At 38.1% G+C, this 24,172-nt stretch overlaps 1 protein-coding gene across 1 annotated transcript; it reads left to right on the top strand.

Annotated features, from left to right (window-relative positions):
• The first annotated feature begins 19 nt into the window (after positions 1-19).
• trmt11 (tRNA methyltransferase 11 homolog) lies at positions 20-23,226 on the top strand. Its single transcript, XM_034016948.3, has 13 exons — positions 20-161; positions 5,879-5,944; positions 6,272-6,345; positions 6,468-6,549; positions 6,635-6,727; positions 7,379-7,513; positions 7,756-7,912; positions 9,292-9,372; positions 9,740-9,904; positions 9,994-10,066; positions 10,915-11,046; positions 18,585-18,705; positions 22,879-23,226. The coding sequence occupies exons 1-13, from the start codon at positions 84-86 to the stop codon at positions 23,017-23,019; spliced, it is 1,398 nt and encodes a 465-aa protein (XP_033872839.1). The 5' UTR covers positions 20-83; the 3' UTR covers positions 23,020-23,226.
• The last annotated feature ends 946 nt before the right edge of the window (positions 23,227-24,172 follow it).

Below are 24,172 nucleotides of genomic sequence, written 5' to 3'. Positions count from 1 at the left end.
CCTGTGGCAGTTTTTCACTAGGAACTATTATAACCACAGTGGTTGTTTCCCGTCGGGTTGGTTTTCTGTTGTGAGCGGCAGAGATGGCGCTACCTTGTAGCCGAGCGTGTAGGAAATATTTATTGCATTTAGCTCAAGAAAATATTGAATTCAGGTTGCCGGTATGTATGGAGTAATAACTACTTTTATTTAAATTGTTCTTGTGGTGATTCCCTCGCAGAGGGATTCTGAAGAAACAGCTCGGTCACATCTACATCAGAATTGGTGCTACTTTGTAGGGAGGTATGACACAGGCCCGGTTTTTGGGATGGAACCGCATAACAGTCTCGCGTTTTGATTGGTCCATGTCTGTCACATGAATATGTCGTAACACGAGTGGAAAAGCTTGCAGGCATTTTTAACATTGTGATCAGAGAGAGAGAGTGATCTGCTTTCCACAACCTTTCCATTAAAATATAATGTGGTATTACGCTGTACTGATATAACAAACTATGGGTGATTACTTTATATGAATTATTATGTTATGCACGAATGTAAGAATTGGCTTTCTGTGGTGGTGTACTTTTTTCTTTCAAGTAGCATATTAGCTATAATCGTTTTTGCGATATATTTTAATATAAAATGTATACACAATTGCAGTTTTGTTAGAGGATACATTAGTTTAACTCTAATGTAATCACAGTTTTACATATAGACTGCCCCTGTTTTCATTTACGTAGCAAATTCTGGGCCGATTTGGTTTGCAGATAACGTCCCAAATTCTGGACCGCTTTGGTTTTTAGATAACGTCCCAAATTCTGGGCCGCCTTGGTTTTTTGGAATTCAGCCCAGTTTTGGGGACTCAGCGGACAGCCGAGTTTCTAAGTCATGCACGCACAGTTTACCGTAAACTGGATCGTGAATTCATTTGAGAGTAACCCTTAGTACATGAATCAAAGTTAATGTATTTTTTACTCTTCCCCAGAAATCGTTTTTTTTTTTTTTTTTTTTTTTAATGAAAAAACAAATAAAATGAAAAAAAAAAACGTATTTCTTATTACATGAAGAAACTACATAGCACTGAAATAGGTACATGAAAATTAATTAAAGCAGTCGTTTTCCTTCATTAAAGGCTAATATTAAAACACATTTTTGGGAAGGAACATGGTATTCTGAAAAAAGGACATCTCACTTTCTTATGTAACGTCCATCAATATATTGTAGTGTTTCAGGTTCTTTTTGGACAGAAATGAGACTGCAACTGTGAGTAGATGAAGGCCGTTTATTTTGACAATAATTAAATAAACACAAAATAAAATCATAAAGTGAGTTAAAGGAGACTGGGAGTCGAAAGGGAAAATAAATCATTGTAGTAATTTTTCTTTTACCCTACCCTTCCCAGTCTTTTCCCCGCCCCTCTTTTGCGCAAAACCTGCACTCCAATTCCCCTCCATACATGTGTACCACCATGCAACCCCTATATGCACACTCCACCATGCAACCCCTGCACGCACACACCACCATGCAACCCCTGCACACACACACCACCATGCAACCCCTGCACACACACACCACCATGCAACCCCTGCACGCACACACCACCATGCAACCCCTGCACGCACACACCACCATGCAACCCCTGCACGCACACACCACCATGCAACCCCGGCACGCACACACCACCATGCAACCCCGGCACGCACACACCACCATGCAACCCCTACATGCACACACTACCATGCAACCCCTACATGCACACACCACCATGCAACCCCTGCATGCACACACCACCATGCAACCCCTGCAAGCACACACCACCATGCAACCCCTACGTGCACACACCAATATGCAACCCCTGCACGCACACACCCACAGTAGCAATTCTTTGCAAAATATATTTTCGGGTATTCAGCCCCATTCATGTCTATGGCAGTGTTAAAAAACACATTTTCAGGCATATCTCTCGAACCAAAGCACCTACAACCACTGTTCAAAGTGTTATAGACCAGCCTGAAAGTAACATGCCCAGTTTCGTAGCAATTCTTTGCAAAAAATATTTTCAGGGCTTTCAGGGTGTTCAGCCTCATTCATGTCTATGGCAGGGTTGAAAAACACATTTCAGGCATATCTCTCGAACCCGAGCACGTAGAACCACCATTCAAAGTGATATAGACTCAGGGGAGCACCCCAAACCACCCCCTAAAACGGTGTGGTGGTTCACCCAAAAACTCATGTCATGACGAAAAAATTCACTTTGCCAAGCCGTCCTGGCATCTGAACCATGAAAATGGTGACTCCTTGTTCGGGGCCCCATGGGGCCCCACCACAAAAAAAAAAATCAAGTTCCTAACCCCCACAGAACCTGAGATACGCCTTGTCAAAAATGTCCAAAAACTACCATTTTCGGGGTCATATCTCCATGACCCTTGGGCCTAGAAACCGGGTTGAACTTCCTAGGGTCATGTCTGGGGGCCCTCTTTCACAGGGAGCCACCCGTTTTCAAATGCTACATTTTCAAGAAATGTACACATTTTCAGCATGATGGCATGTCAAGGTTGCATTTCCAATAGCTTTTGAGCTCCAGGTTGGCAAAAAAAAGTGTAAACTGGTGTCCTTTCTAGCTGGGGACACGTCGCTTGGAGGGATCGACAGGGGCCCCGAGTTGGACCTCCGTACCGATTTTCAAGTCTCGGGGACCCCCGAAACCCGAGATATAGCACCCTGAAAAATGTCTATGGGAAATCCCATTATAAACCCCCTTTGGGGCAACACCCACCATCTGGCGGTGGGGTGGCGTATGAACCCGTGTCCGATGTCTTTCTTTAGCTAAGACTCTTGTGCACGCGAAGACTGCCCTTCTGAGTTCGTTGGCCCAGGGGTCATGGAGATACGGGTACGATAAGAGACCACCCCCTTCCCTATGGCAAATCCCATTATAAAAACACCATCGGGGTAAGGCTCGGCCAATGGAGGTCGTGGGTCTTACGAACTCGAAGGAACCCATTTTCTTTAGCTAAGACTGTTGTGCATCTAAAGAGAGTACTAGCGAGTTTTGTTGGCCCAGGATTTGTGGACTCATGGGGTATGACAGGAGGACCCCCCCCCCCCCCCCCCCCGACCGCGATTTCCTATAGCAAAATACATACAAAAAAAGTCCATTATATATAAGACCTGAAATTTGCTCATTTTGTAGTGTATTTATGCAACAGAAGCACCAATTTAAGTCCATTCCAAGTGTTTTGTGATCACAGTATCAGCTTAAGTGTATCGGAGCATAGTTTTGCACCAAAAGCGAGCAGAGGAGAAAAAAAGCACTATATACCCTATTCTTTAAAATATCACTTTGCAGTGTAAATTTGAGGAAAGCAACCACTTAGCAACTTGCAAATTGGTACTGCAATTTAAAGGCCTGAAGTGTCAGACTGGTAGTACCTAACTGATTCAAGTGTTTTTGGAATGATTCCTGCAAAGACTGATTAATAAGAAAAAAGAGAGATTGACAAACAGCATTTTGCTTTATATGCAGAAATGGGCAACTACAAGAGGGTGTCAAACAAGCTGTGAATGTCCTAGGAGGCTACAGAGTACCTCTGGGTATGAATCCAGATGCTCGCAGTACCTGTTCTTAGATGTCCGAAACCACTCTATCGCTGTATAACTGTATACCCTATAAATATCACTTTTTATTGTGTATTTGAGGAACACAACCAATTACAAACTTCATTTGAATTGCTGTGCTATCAGAATATCAGTGTATAACTTTGCTGGGTATTGCAGTGTATGCTGTGTATCAAAAGGCTGTCAAAATTTTAAAAAGGCCGTCAAAGTTACAAAAAAAATAGGTGTGCTCCTAACCCAATACTTGTCTTTTTAATTCTGTGCATCCAAATACTTGTACTTAAAAGTTTTAAGAATTAAGCCGACTGTTTGTTGTTCTGTCCTAAACCAGGGGGTGGTGTCATCAGATTATTCTCCATTTTATTGCAACTGAGGTACCATTCAGTTGAGCGAAAATTGTAAAGAGGTACTCGAGCTGAAACCTCCAGATAGAAGGGCTACAGTTTCAAAAAAAGGTTGAAAACCCCTGACCTGTATAAACTATCAGGAATAGATAAGGGAAATGTTGACTAATACGATACACTAGGATTTATTTGAAGTTGTTGAAGTACACTGGTCTCTTAAACCCAGAGGTTCTGATAAACCCCTACGCCTCACTATATATTGATGGACATTACATAAGCAAATGAGATGTCCCTTTTTTTTTTTTTTTTTTTTTTTTGGTATATAATGTTCCTAAATGTTTTCTGGGGAGAGTAAAAAATACATTAACTTTGATTCATGTACTAAGGGTTACTCTTAAATGAATTAGCGGTCCAGTTTATGGTAAACTGTGCATGCATGACTTAGAAACTCGGCTGTCAGCTAAGCAGAATATCCTGCAAACCAAATCGGCCCAGAATTTGGGACGTTATCTGCAAACCAAATCGGCCCAGAATTTGGGATGTGATCTAAAAACCAAAGCGGCCCAGAATTTGGGACGTTATCTAAAAACCAAAGCGGCCCAGAATTTGGGACGTTATCTGCAAACCAAATCGGCCCAGAATTAAAGCGGCCCAGAATTTGCTACGTAAATGAAAACAGGGGCAGTCTATATGTAAAACTGTGATTACATTAGAGTTAAACTAATGTATCCTCTAACAAAACTGCAATTGTGTATACATTTTATATTAAAATATATCGCAAAAACGATTATAGCTATATGCTACTTGAAAGAAAAAAGTACACCACCACAGAAAGCCAATTCTTACATTCGTGCATAACATAATAATTCATATAAAGTAATCACCCATAGTTTGTTATATCAGTACAGCGTAATACCACATTATATTTTAATGGAAAGGTTGTGGAAAGCAGATCACTCTCTCTCTCTGATCACAATGTTAAAAATGCCTGCAAGCTTTTCCACTCGTGTGACAACATATTAATGTGGCAGACATGGACCAATCAAAACGCGAGACTGTTATGCGGTTCCATCCCAAAAACCGGGCCTGTGTCATACCTCTGTGTAGGACTCTGGACTACTACTTCTTTGGATCAGTCTGTTAATAAGCGTTGCCTCAATCTATTTAATAATGTTCTCTAGTTCAGGAAAATATGTTGTTGTTTGTTGTTGTTCGTTGTTGTTCTTGTTCTTCTAAAGCAGTTTTGCAATACTCTTCCTTAGATGCCTATAGTCATGTTTTTTTGGTTTTTTTTCTAAATTATTTCTATGGTATTAAGTTAGTGTTCCATTAGGGACAAGTGTTACAGTTTATTCATGAATCTGTTTTTTTCTTTATTTTTTATTTTTTTTATATAAATCAGCTCATGAATAATGCCAACTTGATTAACGTGTTTTCTCAAAGTAATATATTTGCTACTACATTTTTGTTTATGTAAAAAATAAACACAATTCTGGATTTCCCATCATTGGCAATAGAACCCACTATGCATGTTGGATTTCAACCCAAAAATCAAAGCCATGACCATTTATTTTACATAGGAACATCCTGTCACATTTTCGTGTAGGTGCAAGCAAGGCAGTTTTTTTTTTTTTTCTTCCTGCTATCGGAATGTTATACATACGTATTTGCTGGAGTTAAAGTACACCTTTCTAGTCCCAACACTAAACACAATTCTTACCTTATTCCAAACCCGGTATTGTACTGTTTACATACAGTGCATCTGTAATGTACCTGTACAAACCTTGTAAGGGTTGTTTGGTTCTTGATTTGGTGTGATATTTTATCCAGATCTGGTCTGTGTTACATTATACACACGATAAAAAAAAATGTAGTTCTTTAAATCAGGCTTGAAACATTAACCGTATTTGACTATAGTACTTTATTTTGAATTGCAGGAAATCAAATCATTACTTGCTCTCAATGGGGGACAGTTTACGCCTGAGGAGAACTTTAATGAAAAGGTAGCCTATGTTATTTGCCTTTCTAACATGATTGTTTAACAGATTATTTTATACTAAAATACATTTTTTTGATAATGCTTAAAATGTAACCACATGAAGCAGCATTTGTGTAACGTAGTTTCCAATACAAATACATGTTTACTCGGTCCCAAGCTGGTCAAATGTGCATTTCATGTGATTATTGACATATAATAACAGTCTGGTGAGGAGATTGCATGCCGGTTACTATGACAGTTTGTTAATCAATCATTATATATATATATATATATATATATATATATATATATATATATATATTATAATTATTTTTTGTTACATTTATTTTAGTCTCCATTCTGGGTCCTGAATATTCCTTCTGAAGAAATAGCACAAGGAATAATGAAACGAACAGTGTGTGCAAAGTAGGTGGCCATTCTCTGTATGTAAAATACCATGTTTTAAAGTATGATAAAAAAAAAAAAAGTCATCATACAGTACATTACAGTTGATCAAGTAATAAAATCCAATCCCTTTGACAACGCAGATCTCTATTTGAATTATGGGGTCAGGGAAGAACACACGAGGATTTGCAAGCATCCTTAAACAGCTACCCAATGGAAAATATGGTATGTGAAACAAAATGAAGAATTTTTTTTTTTTTTAAATATGTTTTCTAAAGTGACCATTGATGCTAATCCTATTTCCCTTTAGGTTCCTTATCTTAAACCAGACTCGACATACAAGATCAATGTTTACACCTTCAACAAAACAGTTACTCATCTAGACAGAATAAAGAGAATAGATGTGAGTTATTTATTTTTTTTTTTTTACCATTTCTGTACCAGACTTAATATTTAAATCCAACGTCTATTTGCATTACAGAGCCTACAGCAACTGCTAATCTATTTCCACAAGTAGCTTTCACTTTACTGCAGAAATAGATTTTGTTGAAAAGCAAGAAGAGTAATATTTTAGTCTCTTTCTGAGGAATGCGTTGGAACACACAGTATTGACTCCAAGCATTTCTATTGAGGTGTACAGGATTGAAATGACTTTATTCCTTGATTATTTGATTACATATATTGACTTATTGTTAAAGTCTTTAGTTTGAAGTACTGAACATTTTAAATGTGTTTTTTTTTTGTTCATCAGACGGATGGAAATCAGATGTGCTGTACTGGAATATTTCTAAAACACTGATTTTTAGTTGCTAAAAGAAACCTGTTGATTTATAATTTGCTTCTTCCTCTCTCAATGTTTGTCTATTTGACTTAGTTTCTTTTTTAAAGATATGTATTCCTTATTGTACAGTATGTGCCTTTCCACAAAACTGATAATCTGTCAAAGTAGCATCTGAAGCATGTTATTAATACTCCACATTAATATGCTGATAGCTGACTAGATACTTTCATATATAACAAGTTACTTTTTTTGTTTCTTTGCTTCTTGCCCAAGGCTCTGGAGTTTTTGCCATTCCAAGGAAAAGTAAACCTAAAGAACCCAGAGAATGTTTTTTGTCTGTTAGAAGACTATGGCTCTGATCCCAATAGCATTCCCGAAGAACCGGTTCACATTTACTTCGGGAGATGGGTAGGTATTGTAATGGATGTCGTGCATTCATTCAGTTTTTTGAACATTAGATCTTTGCAATACAAACAGCAAGTGCAATACAGTATACTGCCACTAGTAGTCACTGTTTGCCTGGGATATAAATACTAGTGGTGTATATTTAACCATATACGTAGAATATTATCATTGACTCATTTACACTATATTGAACTATAGCACATTGTATAACAAAAACAGGATTTTGGTGTGTTGTTTTTTTTTAGATCGCAGATGGTCAGAGGGAATTAATAAGGTCCTACAGTGTGAAGAAGAGACACTTCATTGGAAACACTAGCATGGATGCTGGCCTGTCCTTTATAATGGCAAATCATTGCAAAGTAAAAGCAAACGACTTGGTATTTGATCCTTTTGTAGGAACAGGTGATCACTCAGTAAATATGTTCTTCATCCAACTGTAAACATGCTTCGGTAATGTATCCTGTGGGCTTAAAATACATAATTTGTGTTTACTGTATGTTAAGGCTTCCCCTGCTTTACATTTCTGATAAATCCCAGAAAGACATAAGACATCTTAGATGTATTTCCTCTGATCAATTTGCAGAGTTAAAATGTCCCTCTGGAAACAAGTGAATTCTTTAATGTATAATGCAATTAAATGTTTGTTTTTTAAATGTGGTTCCCAGAATGCATATTCTCTAGCAGCATTCCAGTAATAGCAAAGTACCTGTAATAGATCTGTCAATATCCATTTTGAATGTAGTACTGCATGTCTTTCGAAAATAATTGCAGTGTTGTGTACTACTGGTCCCATGAATCGTTTACATTTCTGTTGCACTTTGTAGTACAGTCATTATTTTGGTGAGATCTAGCCAGCGCCATCCTTTTTAGTTCATGTTTGAGTTCGTAGTAGAAATACCAATGCCAAACTGATAAAAATTTAAAAAAGGAACTACTCAAATTTAGCATGTAGTTTCCAGGTAGGATGGGTTTAAATGTGAGACCTTCCTGCCTGGTCCACATCATTTGCCTGGGGCAGCGGCAATATAACTCAAATTGCTGTTCTTGCCTTAATAGTTGGTAAACATACAGCAAGTTTGTGTTATGTTGGTGAGAAATTAAAAATGCCAAACATGTACATGATGTAAATAAGTAATATTATGTTCTGTTTTCACATACTTGTTCATAAACCCAGTTGTTTCTTGCTGTTTTACAACATTAAGATAAGATCCTGTTCCCAAAAATGGAGGTAAACTTCACACTGGTTCAAACATAACAAAAATCTGGCCTATTGGGGTAAATTCAGTTCACTAAATGGTGGCAGATTTAAATATCAGCATTGTAAAGATCATTAAAACGTGCATGCCTGTTTAATTTGTTATAAACGTGGTACACTAGAGGACTAAGCTGTTATTTCCAATCATTTTGTTATGTGACCTGTTGAGGCCCAGTGTCACAGAATCCAAGCCAGCGTCTTGGAAATGCTGCTGTTTACTGCTTAGAATGTGCACTCCAGATGTACTTGTTTATAAACTGAATCCGTGCAGAAACATTCTTTTGAAAAACCAGGGTGCATGTATACTATATGTCTTTGTACGATGTCTTTAAGTATACTGTATGAGTCAGTTATGTTAATTCGACCAAGATTCAGAAAGCTAGTGGCTAGACATATGCAGGCTATGGGATTCATGGATAAATCCAATGTTTAACAAACATCAAGGTCTATTTCTCTAATGGGAATTAGTTGTGTCGTAATGTTGTTTGCACGTTGTAAGGTTCACTGGTTTTGTTTGTCTCCCCAGGTAGTCTCCTTGTTGCTTGTTCACATTTTGGCTCCTATGTATGTGGTACAGACATTGATTACAACACAATTCATGGAATAGGTATGATTTGAAGAAATGCATGAATACAAGTTGAACAACCGATTATTCGTGGACTGGTCTAGAACGAAAGTGCATTTGCTCACATTCCCCCGAAATAGTAAAATGTCAGTAAAATGTCTTACGAACACATAGGCTCCAATAGGGAGTTATAATGCTAATTAAAAGAAACCCTGATGCATGGCCCCTTACAAACTAATGTAGAATTTAAAAGGTAATGAAGAGCTATGTCATTAGATTCGAATAGGCTTTAAGCTACCATAGATAGTATATACAATGTGAAATGTTGCATACTGTAACAGTGGTATTGTAATTATTTGTATCGTTTTTATAGCGGAAGCCTTTTTTCAACACCTGATCTGTTTTTAAGGAAAGGCGAGTAGGAAAGACCAGAAGTGGCGGGGGCCTGATGAAAATATTCGTGCTAACCTCCGGCAGTATGGTGCAGAGAAATCCTACATTGATGTGCTGGTGTCTGATGCTTCAAAGACAATATGGAGACCCAGGGAGCTGTTTGATGCAATCATCACAGATCGTAAGCTAGTTTCATTAAATCAAATCAATAAACATGTGGAATCAGAAACACAGGTATTCAGAAACATAATTTGTTTTTATTCCGTTCAGCTCCTTATGGTATACGGGAATCCACAAGAAAGACAGGCTCCCAGAAAGAAATCATTAAGCCAGCTGAGGAATGGTATGTTAAACACATGCTTTACTACAGCAAGTTTCTGGATAAAGGTCTGATTTTAAAATTGAGAAAAGTGAGAATATTTATTTAAAATCCAATTTCCAGGTTTTTATAACCAAGATTTTCTTCTTCCAGCGCATAGATTTATCCCTACAACAAACTCCTAACATCAGACATCATACAGTCGCCATATGCAATTAAAACCCCAGGTTCACTTTACTGCAAACACGGAAGACTGTATTTTGAAGCTAGTACAAAGGTATATTTTATCAGAGGAATAAAACAATTGAACAGTGTAAAACAAGCAAGAAACAATTTAACATTGACCTGGTGTAGCTTGTATATATGCATTGCGGAATGTCTAAAATGTACTGTTACCTCAAAGGACTCTCTGGACCCTTTACTGAGGTGAAACAATGTAAATGAGAAGCAATATTTGACTTGCAGCACAGAGCCCCATTCATTCCACAACATCACAAAGTTCTGTACATCAAAGATTATGGGGGTAACCAAGGCTCAGAAATGTTTTTCTTACTTCTCAATATTGCACGTTTTAAATGATCTGCAAAAGGATAAGTTACCTGCAGAAAAGTTGTTGTGTTATTGAAAGGTAAGATTTTTTTTATTATTATGAAGTTTATTTTGACAATCCAGTAAATTCTTAAGAAAGCTAATGGGTTTTTATACTCTTGCGTGGGTGTTTTTCTGACCTGACCACTACAGTTAAGGGTTAATGTCAATAATGGAAGCACATGTTCATAGCATGCAATGGGCTCATGAGTATGTTACTGATTTAGATTAGAGCACATAATCGGTTCATGTTTTTTGCTGTTTTTTTTTTTTTTTTGCAACAGTGGAGAAAATCACGTTCCTGTGTCTATGGCCTATCACCTCAGCGATATCTTCACAGACTTGTTGAATTTTGCTGCTAAGCATCTTGTCATGGGGGGAAGATTGGTCTATTGGCTCCCAGTGTACAGACCTGAGTAAGTACCCTTCACTTTCATATTGATTATTGTGACTTGAAGACAGGTGGTGGTATTTTACAGAGCAGTACAGTAGAAGAGAAATAATATTAATCTTCTTGTTGTTGTTGTTATTATTGTGAGCATTCAACATGTTCAAAAAATAACCTCTTGGTTGAGAAATTGGGGATGAGATCTAAAAAAAGGGATAACATCTACAGCTAAAGTGCCAATATGTAGTAGTGTAATTCCAGCTTTAACCACTAGAGGGCAAGCAACTACTGATCGGAAGGAATATAGTAGAAGGAATTGTGCTGAGAAAACAGTATGCCCAGTGCTGCTATAATTCTAGTATTCCAGTTTATATTGTATTTTCTCAACATGCCTTTGTTCTGCAAAGCAACAGCAGACAAAAACTCATCAGGCTTGTTCTAGTCAAGACATACAGCTCATCTATATACTGTTCTGTAGCAAATTGAAGACATACAGCAGTGGTTTGCAACCTTTTTTTTAAATTGTACCCCTTCTGTCTGAAGCTGTTAGCTTAAGTACTGTTTCCAATTTCCACTCTGCTGAGTGGTACCACACTTGCAATAGTAGGCCTACCAGCATACCAAACAATAATTCTTAAAACTTGTTATTACAAGTCTTTGGATGCGCAGAATAAAAAGTATTTGGGAATCATTTTGAAAACACACATATTCGCTGTCTAATCCAAAAAACACATGCATACAAGTGGATGATAATTTTGAAACTATACTAACCTTCGAGCTGCTAAACAAAAATGAAATATTTAGGCACAGTGGTTTAGAGATTATAGAATACCGTTAAATCCATTTAAAATCATTATTTTCTTTTTTTTTTTTTTTCGGAGTCATCCTGTGTACCCCCATTTGCCCCTTAGAAGTACCCCTGGTTGAAAACCCCTGACATTGAGAAGAAACTTCTAGTCAAAATATTTGTCAAAGAATAGCAAAACATGATTGATTAGAGAAACAGGAATATATATGGGCTTGGATGGAGAACATGGTTAGAATAAAGAACTGGACCAGTTAAGATTATTCTCCATTCTGAATCTGTAAGCATTGCAGAACTGTGTGCTTCTAAAAAGACATTGCTCCAGTATCTGACTGGTTCTGTGTCATCAGGATGGTGAGGGAAGAAACCCCTGTTGGGCAAAATGGGGTGGTGGTTCTCATCCAGAGAGAGCTTTCCCTCACAGCTCACAGGCATGCTGTCAAACTGGGACTGGCATTTCACTTTGTGGCCTGAGCAGTTCACTCCTGTAGACCAGATGACAAAGCTGTGAGAAACTAGTGAAGTTTATACTTATGTTCATAATTTGGCATCCAGAATTAGAAATGTTGACTGGTCTGGGTCTCCTGCTCTTGGTTGCTGTGTCTGTCAAGTAGACACACCTTGACAAATCAGAAAACAAGACATGGAGCTGGAAAAAAAAGGTTTTGTTGTCGTAAGGCCAATTTATGATTGAATAATTTTTTGACTGGCAGAAATGTAGGTTTCATCAAGCTAGGGTATTCATTTTCAACAAAGCTGTGTGTGCTTTAATGCTGGAAGACAGGAGATGTGTCTTGAGCAAAGAAGATGAAAGACAATGTAAAGAACTGAAGCAGTTTGCTTGAAATCTGATAGAGAAATCACATTGGGGAGCCTGAAATAGAACAAAACAGGACCCTGCTGAATGAGTCATTCTTATAAAATGTTTTATTGGTGGTACCGCGATAGGATAAATGGTTTTACTTTTTATAGCTATGGTTCCTTAAGCTGTTCCTGTACAGAGTCATGTTAGGAAGTATTTTGTGTGGTAAGGATATGTGGGTTTACAGTATGCTGATAGCCACATTTGTGTACAGCAGGAGCTCATTTAGTCCCTATACTGTATTTTAACTTACTGCTTTCTTGAGAAATGGTTGAGATGCAAGATAACTTATTTCATGTTGATGTCTAGGTAATGTTATCCCTGGAAATGATCATGCTTTAGTTGACCTGAGTGTAAGCATTTACCTGTCCCGCTGCAACAAGGATGTGGTGACTATAACAGAAAATGATAGTGTTTTTAAACAAGAAAAATACATTTTAACTTGGCTATCAGACCTCTACAGTTGCTTTAGGAAAGCCACACCCATGTAAAATATGAAGCATAAGATGTTTCCACTGTGAAAAATGTGGTCCCTTTTCCCCTATGTAATATTTAAGGACTAGTTGTTTTAGGATGAATAGCTTAATATAAAGTTTTGTTCATTTTAGTGAAAGGAAGACCTTGAGAAGTTATTCTCAAAAGGCAGTAAATGGGAATTATGTAATATGATTTGTACGTTTGGGAAATAAAATCCTGAATTTAATGCCAAATACGGTTAATTTCTGTACAAGCCTGTACAAGAGTCTCATTCTGAATCTTTCATTTATGACATTTTGGGTCCTGTCCAGGAACACATTTACAGAGCTTAGATCTTGTAAAATATACTCTGTTGGTGACCTTGTTTTGAGTAATCCTTAAGTTTTTATTCCCAGTAATACTGTAATAATGTAGCCAGGATTGTTGCCATGAATTATCAGGAATATGTATCCCCACATTTCTCAGAGTAGAAGAAAGGCTGTGGGTAGACTGAACTGCTTTAAAAAAAATATGGTGTCCACTGCTAGTAGTAGCCCTTAAAAGAACAAAAGTTAAAATGTCCTGTTTTATATTCTGTTTTTAAACTTTCTTATGCTGTCACTTATTTAAATCACATGTCAAAATATTTAAAAATATGTAAATTCGTTGATCTCTGTCATGTACTTTTTGTAATCCTATTTTAAGAATTACATTTTTGAAAAATCATTAAAACAGGAAAGCCGCATATACATAGAACTCAGTTTTGTGTGGTTGTCTCCCATGCTACATAAACTAATGGGTAGTTCATAAATCTATGAAACAGAATTTAAAGTTATTAGTGTAAAAAGTTTTCAGGATGTTAACAATGACAAGAAAAAAAATACAGGTACGTTATTTAAACAGTTGTAGCAACACGCAGGGACATGTAACGCTATATTATTCAGAACCCCACTACTTACCCTTTAATCTTTCATTAACTCAGAAAACTGTGGTGTTTCATTTTAACTCCACCAGAGGGAGTCTTTCTCCATGAAAACAAACAATTTAACCAACTAGATTGGTGGTATAGCTGCAGATTAGCGCATAGCAACAATTTGTTTGTATACAGTGGCTTTTGCTAAAGCATTTTGCATTATGGCACTGCGCTTTCTAATTCTGCTCTTCGGAGCTTGTATGATTTTTATTATGTGCTGTAAAACCATTTAAAACCATTTGGCTTAGTTGTCTCAACATTTTGGAGTTATATTGGACACATGCAACATTAAGCAAACTAACCAAAGATGATGCAAGGCAATTTGGTTATCTAATTAAAATAGTTCAGATAATGTTTGGTTTGCTGCACCTCTTTACCAGATTTTATTCTAAATGCATATGTGGCTTTTTAGGCCAGTAAAATGTTATAGTGGCTTTTGATCTTGAAGTGCTTGACACCATTTATTCTTTCCAACCGCTGATGTTTCATTTCCGTCTAATCTAGTAAAATAAACCAAATTGTTATTTGTATAACTGTATTGCAGTTTCAAAATGAGCTGAAATGGCAAGTTTATTTTTTTTTTTTTTTTAAATAAATGAATATTGTACAGCTGAAGGCACATTTATGCAGCTTTTATAAATAACTTGTAATGACAATTAATGGTGATTTTTAAAGAATGCTTAATTTCAAGGTCATATAAAATATGGATGATTTAATAAACTGACCTTGTCTGCTGCATCCTGTATCTAAACATCATTATGAACTTTTTATATTGGTATCTCATTATATTCATTTGATGTCAAAAACCAGCACATGTCTTTTTGGCAGTTTAGGGCTGCGGGTTTTTAATACATATGGAAAAATGCAGACTATTAGCTATTACAGTAGCTAATACATTCTGTGATAGAAATTATAAAGTGTAATTCCAGCAATCACCAGCACTGTTCAGTGATAGCAGTGCTGGTTTTCAACAGAAAATACGAATTCATGGTACTGTAATGCTGGTTGAAGTTTCCAAACATGTTTGCTCCCTTACAACTTTTATTGCACCATCATCTTCCAGTAGTGTTAAGTCAGAGATATAAATGCCATGTACAGTGAGTATAACTGAGCTGGCCTGCAATAAAAATTGGGATGCGTAATTAGGCTCAGGTGTGACAGCAACAGCTCACACTGCCTTGCATTTCCATCAGTGTATCATTATCCATTGAAAGGACAAAGTTGCTGCACATAGATTGTACTGTACATGAATGTCGGTCAAATGTAGAATGCCATAGATAACAAAAAAAGAGAATCTGCAAGGCCGGTAAAAGACCACATTATACGAGGCATTGAGAGGAGGTCAGCTGGCTGTGTCTAGACTGGTCTACGCAGTGTTGTCTCATGATCTCACTTCCCAGGTTGAACTAATGTCAGACACTGACCTCCCCTTGTGGCCCCCACCGTGATAGAAATGTAATATTTAAAAGCAGGTGTGTTTTATGTGCCTCAGCTGTTGACTGTTTAGCACCAGATAAGAATGATCTCTGCAGGATAGCCCCTAGACTCCATGTTGGGGAAGCCCCCACTTGGTGTTTTTCAGTAAACCCCATATACCAGGTGCATAGCTAATCAGACCTACTGTAGTGAATGAGCCTTCCTTCAGTTAGATTGTACGGGGTCAAAGCAAGTGGACTATTCCCTGCATTTGTTTCAAGGTATTGCCATAAGTATTGCCATAATAGTTTAAATAATAGTTTAAATAATAAAGAGGTTCAGCAGGTATTTTTACTACAATGTGTACAGAAAAATGACATGTGACATCACAGTATAGGTAAATACAGTGCTGTGAAAAAGTATTTGCCCCCTGTTTGATTTTCTGCATTTTTGCATATTTTTGACACTGAATGTTATCAGATCTTCAACCAAAACCTAATATTAGATAAAAGGAACCCTGAGTGAACAAATAACACAGAAATTTGATACATATTTCATTTATTTATTAATGAAAGTTATGCAACACCCAATGCCCCCGTGTGAAAAAATAATCGCCTCCTTAGACTCAATAACTGGTTACGCCACCTTTAGCAGCAATAACTGCAACCAAACGCTTCCTGTAGTTATTGTTTAGTCTCTCACAGCGCCGTGGAGAAATTTTGGCCCACTCCTCCATGCAGAACTGCTTCAACTCAGTGACATTTGTGGGTTTTCGAGCATGAACTGCTTGTTTCAGGTCCTGCCACAACATCTCAATGGGGTTTAGGTCTGAACTTTGACTAGGCCATTCCAAAACTTTAAATTTCTTGTTCTTCAACCATTCTAATGTAGACTTGCTTGTGTGTTTCGGATCATTGTCTTGCTGCATGACCCATCTGCACGTCAGCTTCAGCTCACGGACAGATGGCCTGACATTCTCCTGTAGAATTCTCTGATACAGAGCAGAATTCATGGTTCCTTCAATGATGGCAAGGCGTCCAGGTCCTGATGCAGCAAAGCATCCCCAAACCATGACACTACCACCACCATGCTTGACCGTTGGTATGAGGTTCTTACTGTGGAATGCAGTGTTTGGTTTTCGCCAGAAATAACGGGACCCATGTCGGCCAAAAAGTTCCACTTTTGACTCATCTGTCCATAGAACATTGTTCCAGAACTCTTGAGGATCATCCAGGTGCTTTTTGGCAAACTTGAGATGAGCATTCATGTTCTTCTTAGTGAGCAATGGTTTCCGCCTGGCTGCTCTGCCATGAATCCCATTTTTGCCCAGTGTCTTTCTGATGGTGGAGTCGTGAACACTGACCTTATCTGAGGCGAGAGAGGCCTGCAGATCACTGGATGTTGTTCTAGGGTTCTTTGTGCCTTCCTGGACGATTTTACGCCTTGCTATTTGAGAGATTTTGGCAGGATGGCCACACCTGAGAGGATTCACTACTGTCCCAAAGATTTATATTGGGCAGGGCTGGCCTAAATCAGGCCTGGTTGTTAACCAAAGTACTCAAACAGCTGACCCTAATTATCCTTTTAATTGGGTTGAGTTAACTAGGGGGGGCAATAATTTTTATATATTTATTATTATTATTATTATTATTATTATTATTATTATTTTTTTTTTTTTTTTTTTTTTTTATTATTTTAAATCAAAAGAACATCATTTTGATCTTTTCTTTTAACACCATGTAATCAAATAAACTACAAAATGATATCGCAAAAGTCTACGGGAAGCCATAATATTAGTACAGTAATTCATGTTCGATTTTGAAATGTCACATTGTTCTATTTTGTTGATTAAATATATGGAAAACTGCAAAGTAGTATGTAATTCAATATGTTAACAGGGTTCATTTGACTTTATGAAGCTATATTAGGGTGATGCAAAACTTTTGGCCATTTTCTAGTCAAAATTGACAATAAACTTTAATGGAAATGAACTCCAAATTCCAGATAAGTGTTCACATATTTTTCAGATTTAACTCAATGCTGGGTTTGTACTTTGCAGATGTACAACAGGCAGTTTCTGCTCCATTTTAAAGATTATTTATTACCTATATTAACACATGAAACTGTTATACTTTTTGTTTAAATATATAACCAGAACCAGATTTTACTGACATTATGGGTACCCGTAGTAACTTTGTAGTTAATTGAGAAAAGTCAAACCAGTGATAAAATTGCAACATGAAATTAAAGGTATTTACCATTTGAAGTTAATATTAAACAAAAAAATGTATAACAACTTCTAATATCTGTAAATAACATTTGTCTTTTGAGCCTTTTAACCTTTTAATTTTGACCTTTTGACCTTTTTTGGTTGCAGAATGCATATCAAGTGATCTAGTTTTAATGAATTTTTGGTAATTTACTTTAGACATTTTAAATTTATTGAGAAAATGGAAAAAAAATCTACCGGTATCTTAATTGTTTTTAAAGACTTTCCTTAGCCCTACCTTAAGAGAGAGTCTAATCAAGGCTAGTGGATTCAATCCCTGCACCCCCTACCTACAAATAAAAGCCACATTATAGTTATTTTACTGTGCTATTGAGTTTGCTTGTAAAAAAAAACTGTTTCAATGCCTCCTGTACAAGTATTCCAACCAGGTTGTTTAACCAGTGGTTGTTCCACATCCCGTGGAGAGGTCACGCATTTTCCTTTTTGTTTTTCTTTCCTCTTCGCTGTCACGGTTTGTTAAAGTTGTAAATCACCTTGTTAAACTCTACCCTTTTTGTATTCGGTTCGAGGTTCAATAAGCCATTTCCTCTAACACTATAGTATAAACCATGTTGTGTTTTAACAGCAGTCACTTCTGCAGCCCTTACAGTAATAATGTTTTAAAAGGACATGCTAACTATCAGAAATGTTTTACAAGACAAGAAAATGTGTTGGCTTGTACAGTGTAAGGCCACATGGAATGACCCTCCCACCCCCACCCCCCCAAAAAAGAAAATTAGGTGTATGTTCTTGAAAATACAGTGTGCATATTCTTTGTCTTGCAGATACAGTGAAGAAATCATACCCAAGCACCCATGCCTGAAACTTATTAGCAACTGTGAGCAGACTCTCTCCAGTCATACAGCGAGGCGCTTGATAACAATGGAAAAACTGAAGGAGTTTGAGGTAAGTGTTTATGCAACTGCACAATCTTAACTGTTTACCTGCATATATTTTATATGTATACATTAACACAAAAAATGTTAACACATTAAAAATGTATACTGTATTTAATTAGTACAGACACATACTAGTAAGCCACTTGTAACAGGGTGTTGATCTTCCGTGTGCAGACAGACAGCACTCATGATGAGTCTGTAAGGTGTTAAATGATTCTGGACAGACACCGTTCTTCAGTGATTTCTGTCTGGGGGGGTGTAGCAGATGATAAAAACAAGTATGTTGAGAAGAAGCCTTCTTTATCAGTGATGGATTTGTACCAGGTTCATGCATCAGTGCACTCGCTGAGCTTTTATCTTTTAGAATAGAGTGTTATGTTGGCAGTAACTTGGCACTTGGCAGTGGAGCTATCCTAGCTCAAATGATCTGTTTCCTAACTGGCCTGCTAGTTCTTGTGGAACCTCAGCTTGGCAATGCACAGGACCAAAGGCAAAGCTGGGGGGGGGTGATCTTACTCAGACCCAACCCTAAATAAAAAGCCTCTAGTTAACATAGCACACACCTTCCATCAGGTGCTTTCTGTGGTGCTTCTGACTTTAAAGTGATGTTTCTTAAAAGCAGGCATTCATAAATCTTTAGTACTCTCAGGAGACCTCATCAACATTTAAAGCAGCTTGGGCACTTCTGGAATTAAGGCTTTTTGCTCTTTTAAAGGAGTGCTAACCGATGCTTTTTACCTTTTATTAGGTTCACTAAAGTGTTATTGGACAGGCTGTAGGGTTTAAAACACAACACATAACTTTCCCTACCTTTCTGCTTTGTTGCACGTATTCGTGCAATATCTTTTTCAACATAATCATGATTGTTTTGATATTTTTATTAACATTTCCCTGTTTACAAATCAGTTTTGAGCAGTTATTTTCGTTTCACGAAGGTTATGCATCGCGTCTTCCCATCAAAATGTCTTCTGAATTCATCAGATCGATGGCTTCAATCCAGCCTCTTTCCTGACTCTCTTCTGGCACAGGTTCCGAGGGGCAGGAACAGGTTTATGAATATGCATGACAAGCCCCATATAATGGCAAGAAATAAATACATCAATTTTTTTGGTGGGTTAGGGTGGAATAAGAGCCAGTAATAAAACCTTAACAAGAACTCTACACGCTAAGCAACACAACAGCTTTTAGATGGACAGCACATTTCACCGGCAGGTTATAAAGTGTTCTGTTTGCAATGTCTTTCGCACTTGATTTCCCAGTTGCAGTGATAGATACAGAAACTAGTCAGACACCCACTATTAGGTACATTTAAATTTCTGAAATATTTGCTTCTACCTATTTTACCTGTATGTACTCTACTGCACCATTGATCAACATGTCACATCATGTTTCATCTTCAGTCAATAGCTGAGAGAGCTGGAGGAGGACATCACTGAGCTACACTGAGCTCTGCAGAATGGCTATGACACAGGCTGTTTGAAAGCTTGAAAACAAACAAAAAAAAAACCTGACTGATCTGTTGGATGCACGGGTACAGGGGGCACTGGTTCGCTCCAGGTTTCAAAATCTTTCAGAGGTGGACGCCTCAACTCAATTTTTGGGGGGGTTGGAGATAAATTTTTGACTGGGCTGGAGATGAGGGAGCTTGAGGCGATCCGGAGGCATGCTGTGGCTTTCTACTTGGACTGGTACACGGCGGAGGCTGTAGAGGAGACCCAGGAAGCCCAGCAGTTCCTCGAGGGTCTGGCCCAGGTTCCTGAAGAGGACAAGGAGAGGCTCGAGGGAGGACTAACTTTCCAAGAGCTCAGTGAGGCTCTAAAGGGACAGGCAGTGATGGACTGCCTGTTGAGGTCTTTTAAGGTGCTCTGGTCTCGTGGGGAAGAGACCTTTTTTGAAGTCTTCGAGGAAAGTATACAGCAAAAAGCTGCCTTTGAAAAGAGACCTCTGTAACTTGATGAATTGGCGTCCTGTAAACCTCCTTTTGCTCCGATTTTATAAAATTGTCTAAGGCATTGGCCAACCGCATGCAAACTCTCATGGACCGTATTGTGCACCCCAGTCAGTCATATTGTGTTCCCAACAGATCTATCTTTGATAACGTGTTTTTAATTCACGATCTAATAGCAGCCACCAATCTCTTTGGTTTTAAAGCTGGTCTAATTTCCCTGGATCAAAAAAAAGGTTTTGACCGGGTAGACCACAAATATTTATTTAATGTTTTTAGAGAATTTGGTTTTAGCCCCAATTTTTTTGTGAAAATTCAGTTGCTCTACAATAACGGTAAATAGTATGTTGAGCTCTCCTTTCCCAGCACTAGAGAACTGGGAGGGAGTGTTAGATCAGGTAAAGGGGAGATTGCAGAGTTGGAGGTGGCTTTTGTTAAAGCTCTCCTGTAGAGGTAGAGTTTTAATAATTAATAACCTGGTTGCTTCAATGCTCTGGCATATGTTAATGTGCTTGCCCCCCCCCCCCCCCCCACAATCTCTTTTAAAGGAAATCCAGAGACTTTTTTGTGGGATGGGCTGCACTGGGTGAAGCAGAGTGTGCTCTACTTACCATTAGAGGAAGGGAGACAGGGCCTGATTGATCTCACTAGTAGGATGGCTGCTTTTAGACTGCAGACACTACAGCGGTTACTGTATGCTCCTGGCCCTGTTTTTGCTTTCTTTCACAGGGTGGGAGGGCTGTATTTTGACATGCAGCTGTTGTTAATGAACACTAGCAGGCTGGCCTTGTCCTGTTTACCTGCGTTTTATCAGGGAAGCTGCTTACCTGGCACACGATGATTCTGGACAAGCTATTAATTCACAATCCTGCTCTGATATGTCAAATTTTAGTCTAATGGTGTTTTTTTGTTTTGTTTTTGATATAAATCTTTGTTGGTTAACATGGGAGTTACTCAGATTGGAAAATCTAGAAAACAGAGAGTGGAAGGGTCCAGACGCTCTGGCCTCTGAGTTGGAGGTCAGATCAGAGCGCTTTATCAGCTTGTTTTTAATGCAGCTGCAAGCATTGCTAGCAGGAACAGGTTTGAGGGTCCTGAGTGAGCTCTTTTCTGGGACTTACTCCAGGAACAGAGATCATCCAGTGTTTGAGCTGCAGGCTGGGTCAGCTGTAGACCAAAGAGCTGTAGACTCTTCAGAAAAAAAAATGACCAATACAGGCTTTGTGTGAAAGTCACCCACTACAAAGCCCATAGAGGATTGTCAGACACACACTGGAGGGGGAGGATGGGTGTAGAGGAGGCTATAGTTCCGGCTTGGAGGGCACTGTATAAGCCACCATTTCAAAAAAAAGTCGGGGATTTACAATGGAGAGTGCTACACACCAGTGTAACCACAAACGCCTTTATGGTGATTATTAAGCCAGGAGTTGAAGACAAGTGCCCCTACTGTTTGCAGAGAGAGACTGTGTTTAATGGTTGTATGTACTGCCCCAGACTGCAGCCACTGTTTGGGTTTCTGGTAGATATGTTTGGGGTCCTTGAGGTAGACTTTTGTGAAACTCTATTTTTGGGGTGAAGTACTTCAAAAGGGCAAAGAATAAGTGCAACTGGCAAACTTTTTAGTGGGGCAAGCCAAACTAGCAATTATTACAAAGCAGAAAAATAGTGACTTATGTTCAGACAGGGGATGTGATTGCTGTATTCAAAGTAATCGTGGCATCCAGACTCAAGATGGAGTTTGCTTAATATAAACCCGCCCATCAGATTGAAGTGTCCCAGGAGGTGTGGGGAATAGAGGAGGGGGTGGGCTTTGTGGTGGAGGGGGAGCTGAGGATGGGATGGTAGATACAATTTTTAGGTCTTTTTTGGAAGGGCTTATTTTGTCTTTCTATTTTTTGTATTTATTTATTAGTGAATTTAATGAAAAGTTGTTTTAATATGATTGCTGGTTATGATTGTGAAATGTAAAATTTTATATGACAAAATTGATAAAGGTTATTTAAAAAAAAAAAAAAAAAAAAGAGAAGAGTGGTGTCTGCTTTAGAAAAGTAAGGTTCTAATTCTGTACAACCTCACTCAAGCTCCTTGTGTTTTCCCTTTCTGATTTAAATGATTGTTTCTGAATTTCTGTTTGTTGTGATCCTGCACACTAAAGTAGGGACCCCCCCCCCCCCTTTCATACTGGCTACCAGTCCTGAGTTGTTAAACTACTGTCAAATTGTGTCTTTTCTGCAGGAGAAGGATGAGCTTGCACACCTTATGGATTCTAAATTAAGTCCTTACCAAGGTCACAATTCCTTCCGGGAGAAGTACTTCAGTGGTGTCACAAAGAAGATTGCTAAAGAAGAGGCAAATAACACTAAAAATAAAGACTGAATCTTGGATTTTAAATTTATTCTGAGCAGCATGGGATATTATGTACGGAGTACATTCTACAGAATATGGACCCCTGTCATGTTCCTAATTTTAATGTTTTTTGTTTTTTTTATATGATTTTTTTTTGTTTTTTTTTAAACCATGAAAGCTGTGTGTATTTTTAAGACACTTAACCACAATACTTTTAAAATACAGTATCTCAAATAAGTTTTTCTTCTGGCATTTATGTATATGTGTGTGTGTGTGTGTGTACCAATTTTTGTGATCTGTTGTTTTGTGAAGTCCTGATTTGTGATTTGTCACAAGAAAGTTTCTACAGTAGATCTGATGTAGGTCCTTCATTGCATTTTTGCACTGGCAATAGCCAAGACTGGTACTGTTGCACATTAAATTAGTATGTGTGTATATGTGGAGGAATCTGGACATAGGTTATGGTGATTTGTCATACTTTTGTATTCAGTATTGCCAGTGTATTTTGTGAGATGTGTTTAGGTGGGGCTAGAGTTAGTACAGTGCTTCATAACAGTGAAGGCCAAATAACAAATGCAGGGGTGAACACAGGCAAACTTCTGGAGGCTTGTAGTGTTATTCTTTTTGGCCGTATCAGTGAAAATCCCCCTTTTTATTCATTCAGGTTTAATTACAAAAATGATTACCTACGTTCTGCAGTGCTGGATTCTAATAGGGAATGTTTGTCTGCTGAACATCATCTGTTCGCTTCCACACACACAAAACAAACTGTTCATAATTCACCAGATGTCCTGCAGTATTTCATTCCATGGGACTGATCATGACAAACCGCAGCTTATGGGCTGATTATATTGCTCAGCTCCTCGCTTTGTATTCTCTTGCCAAGGTTTACTTATTCTGGAGCTACATTCAGGGAGATTCACAGTTCCCCACAGCTTGATCAAATGATCATTTGATTCCTAAGCACTGAAATCATTGATATTCTAGCGCTTTTAAACATTGGGCTTATTAATACGTGGTGGGAGCTCGGATACTGATTAGCACAGACATTTCAGCTATTTATCTAGAATTTAAATAAACCCCTATGTACTACGCAAGAGAAACTTTCTCTGCTCACGAAGGTAGTAAACCACACAGACATGCAAGACATATATTTGGTCAGCTAGGGAACATCCGAGCGTAG

This window comes from Acipenser ruthenus, chromosome 6 (assembly GCF_902713425.1).
Source record: "Acipenser ruthenus chromosome 6, fAciRut3.2 maternal haplotype, whole genome shotgun sequence".
Lineage (NCBI taxonomy): Eukaryota > Metazoa > Chordata > Actinopteri > Acipenseriformes > Acipenseridae > Acipenser > Acipenser ruthenus.
Note: the sequence above shows the minus strand (reverse complement) of the source record. Positions and strands in the feature narration are given on the sequence as shown.

Coding starts and splice junctions, on each gene's coding strand:
- trmt11 (XM_034016948.3), top strand. CDS start 84: ATGGCGCTACCTTGTAGCCGAGCGTGTAGGAAATATTTATTGCATTTA. Junction 6,346..6,467: donor AAACGAACAGTGTGTGCAAA/GTAGGTGGCCAT, acceptor TTGACAACGCAG/ATCTCTATTTGAATTATGGG. Junction 6,728..7,378: donor ACAGAATAAAGAGAATAGAT/GTGAGTTATTTA, acceptor TTCTTGCCCAAG/GCTCTGGAGTTTTTGCCATT.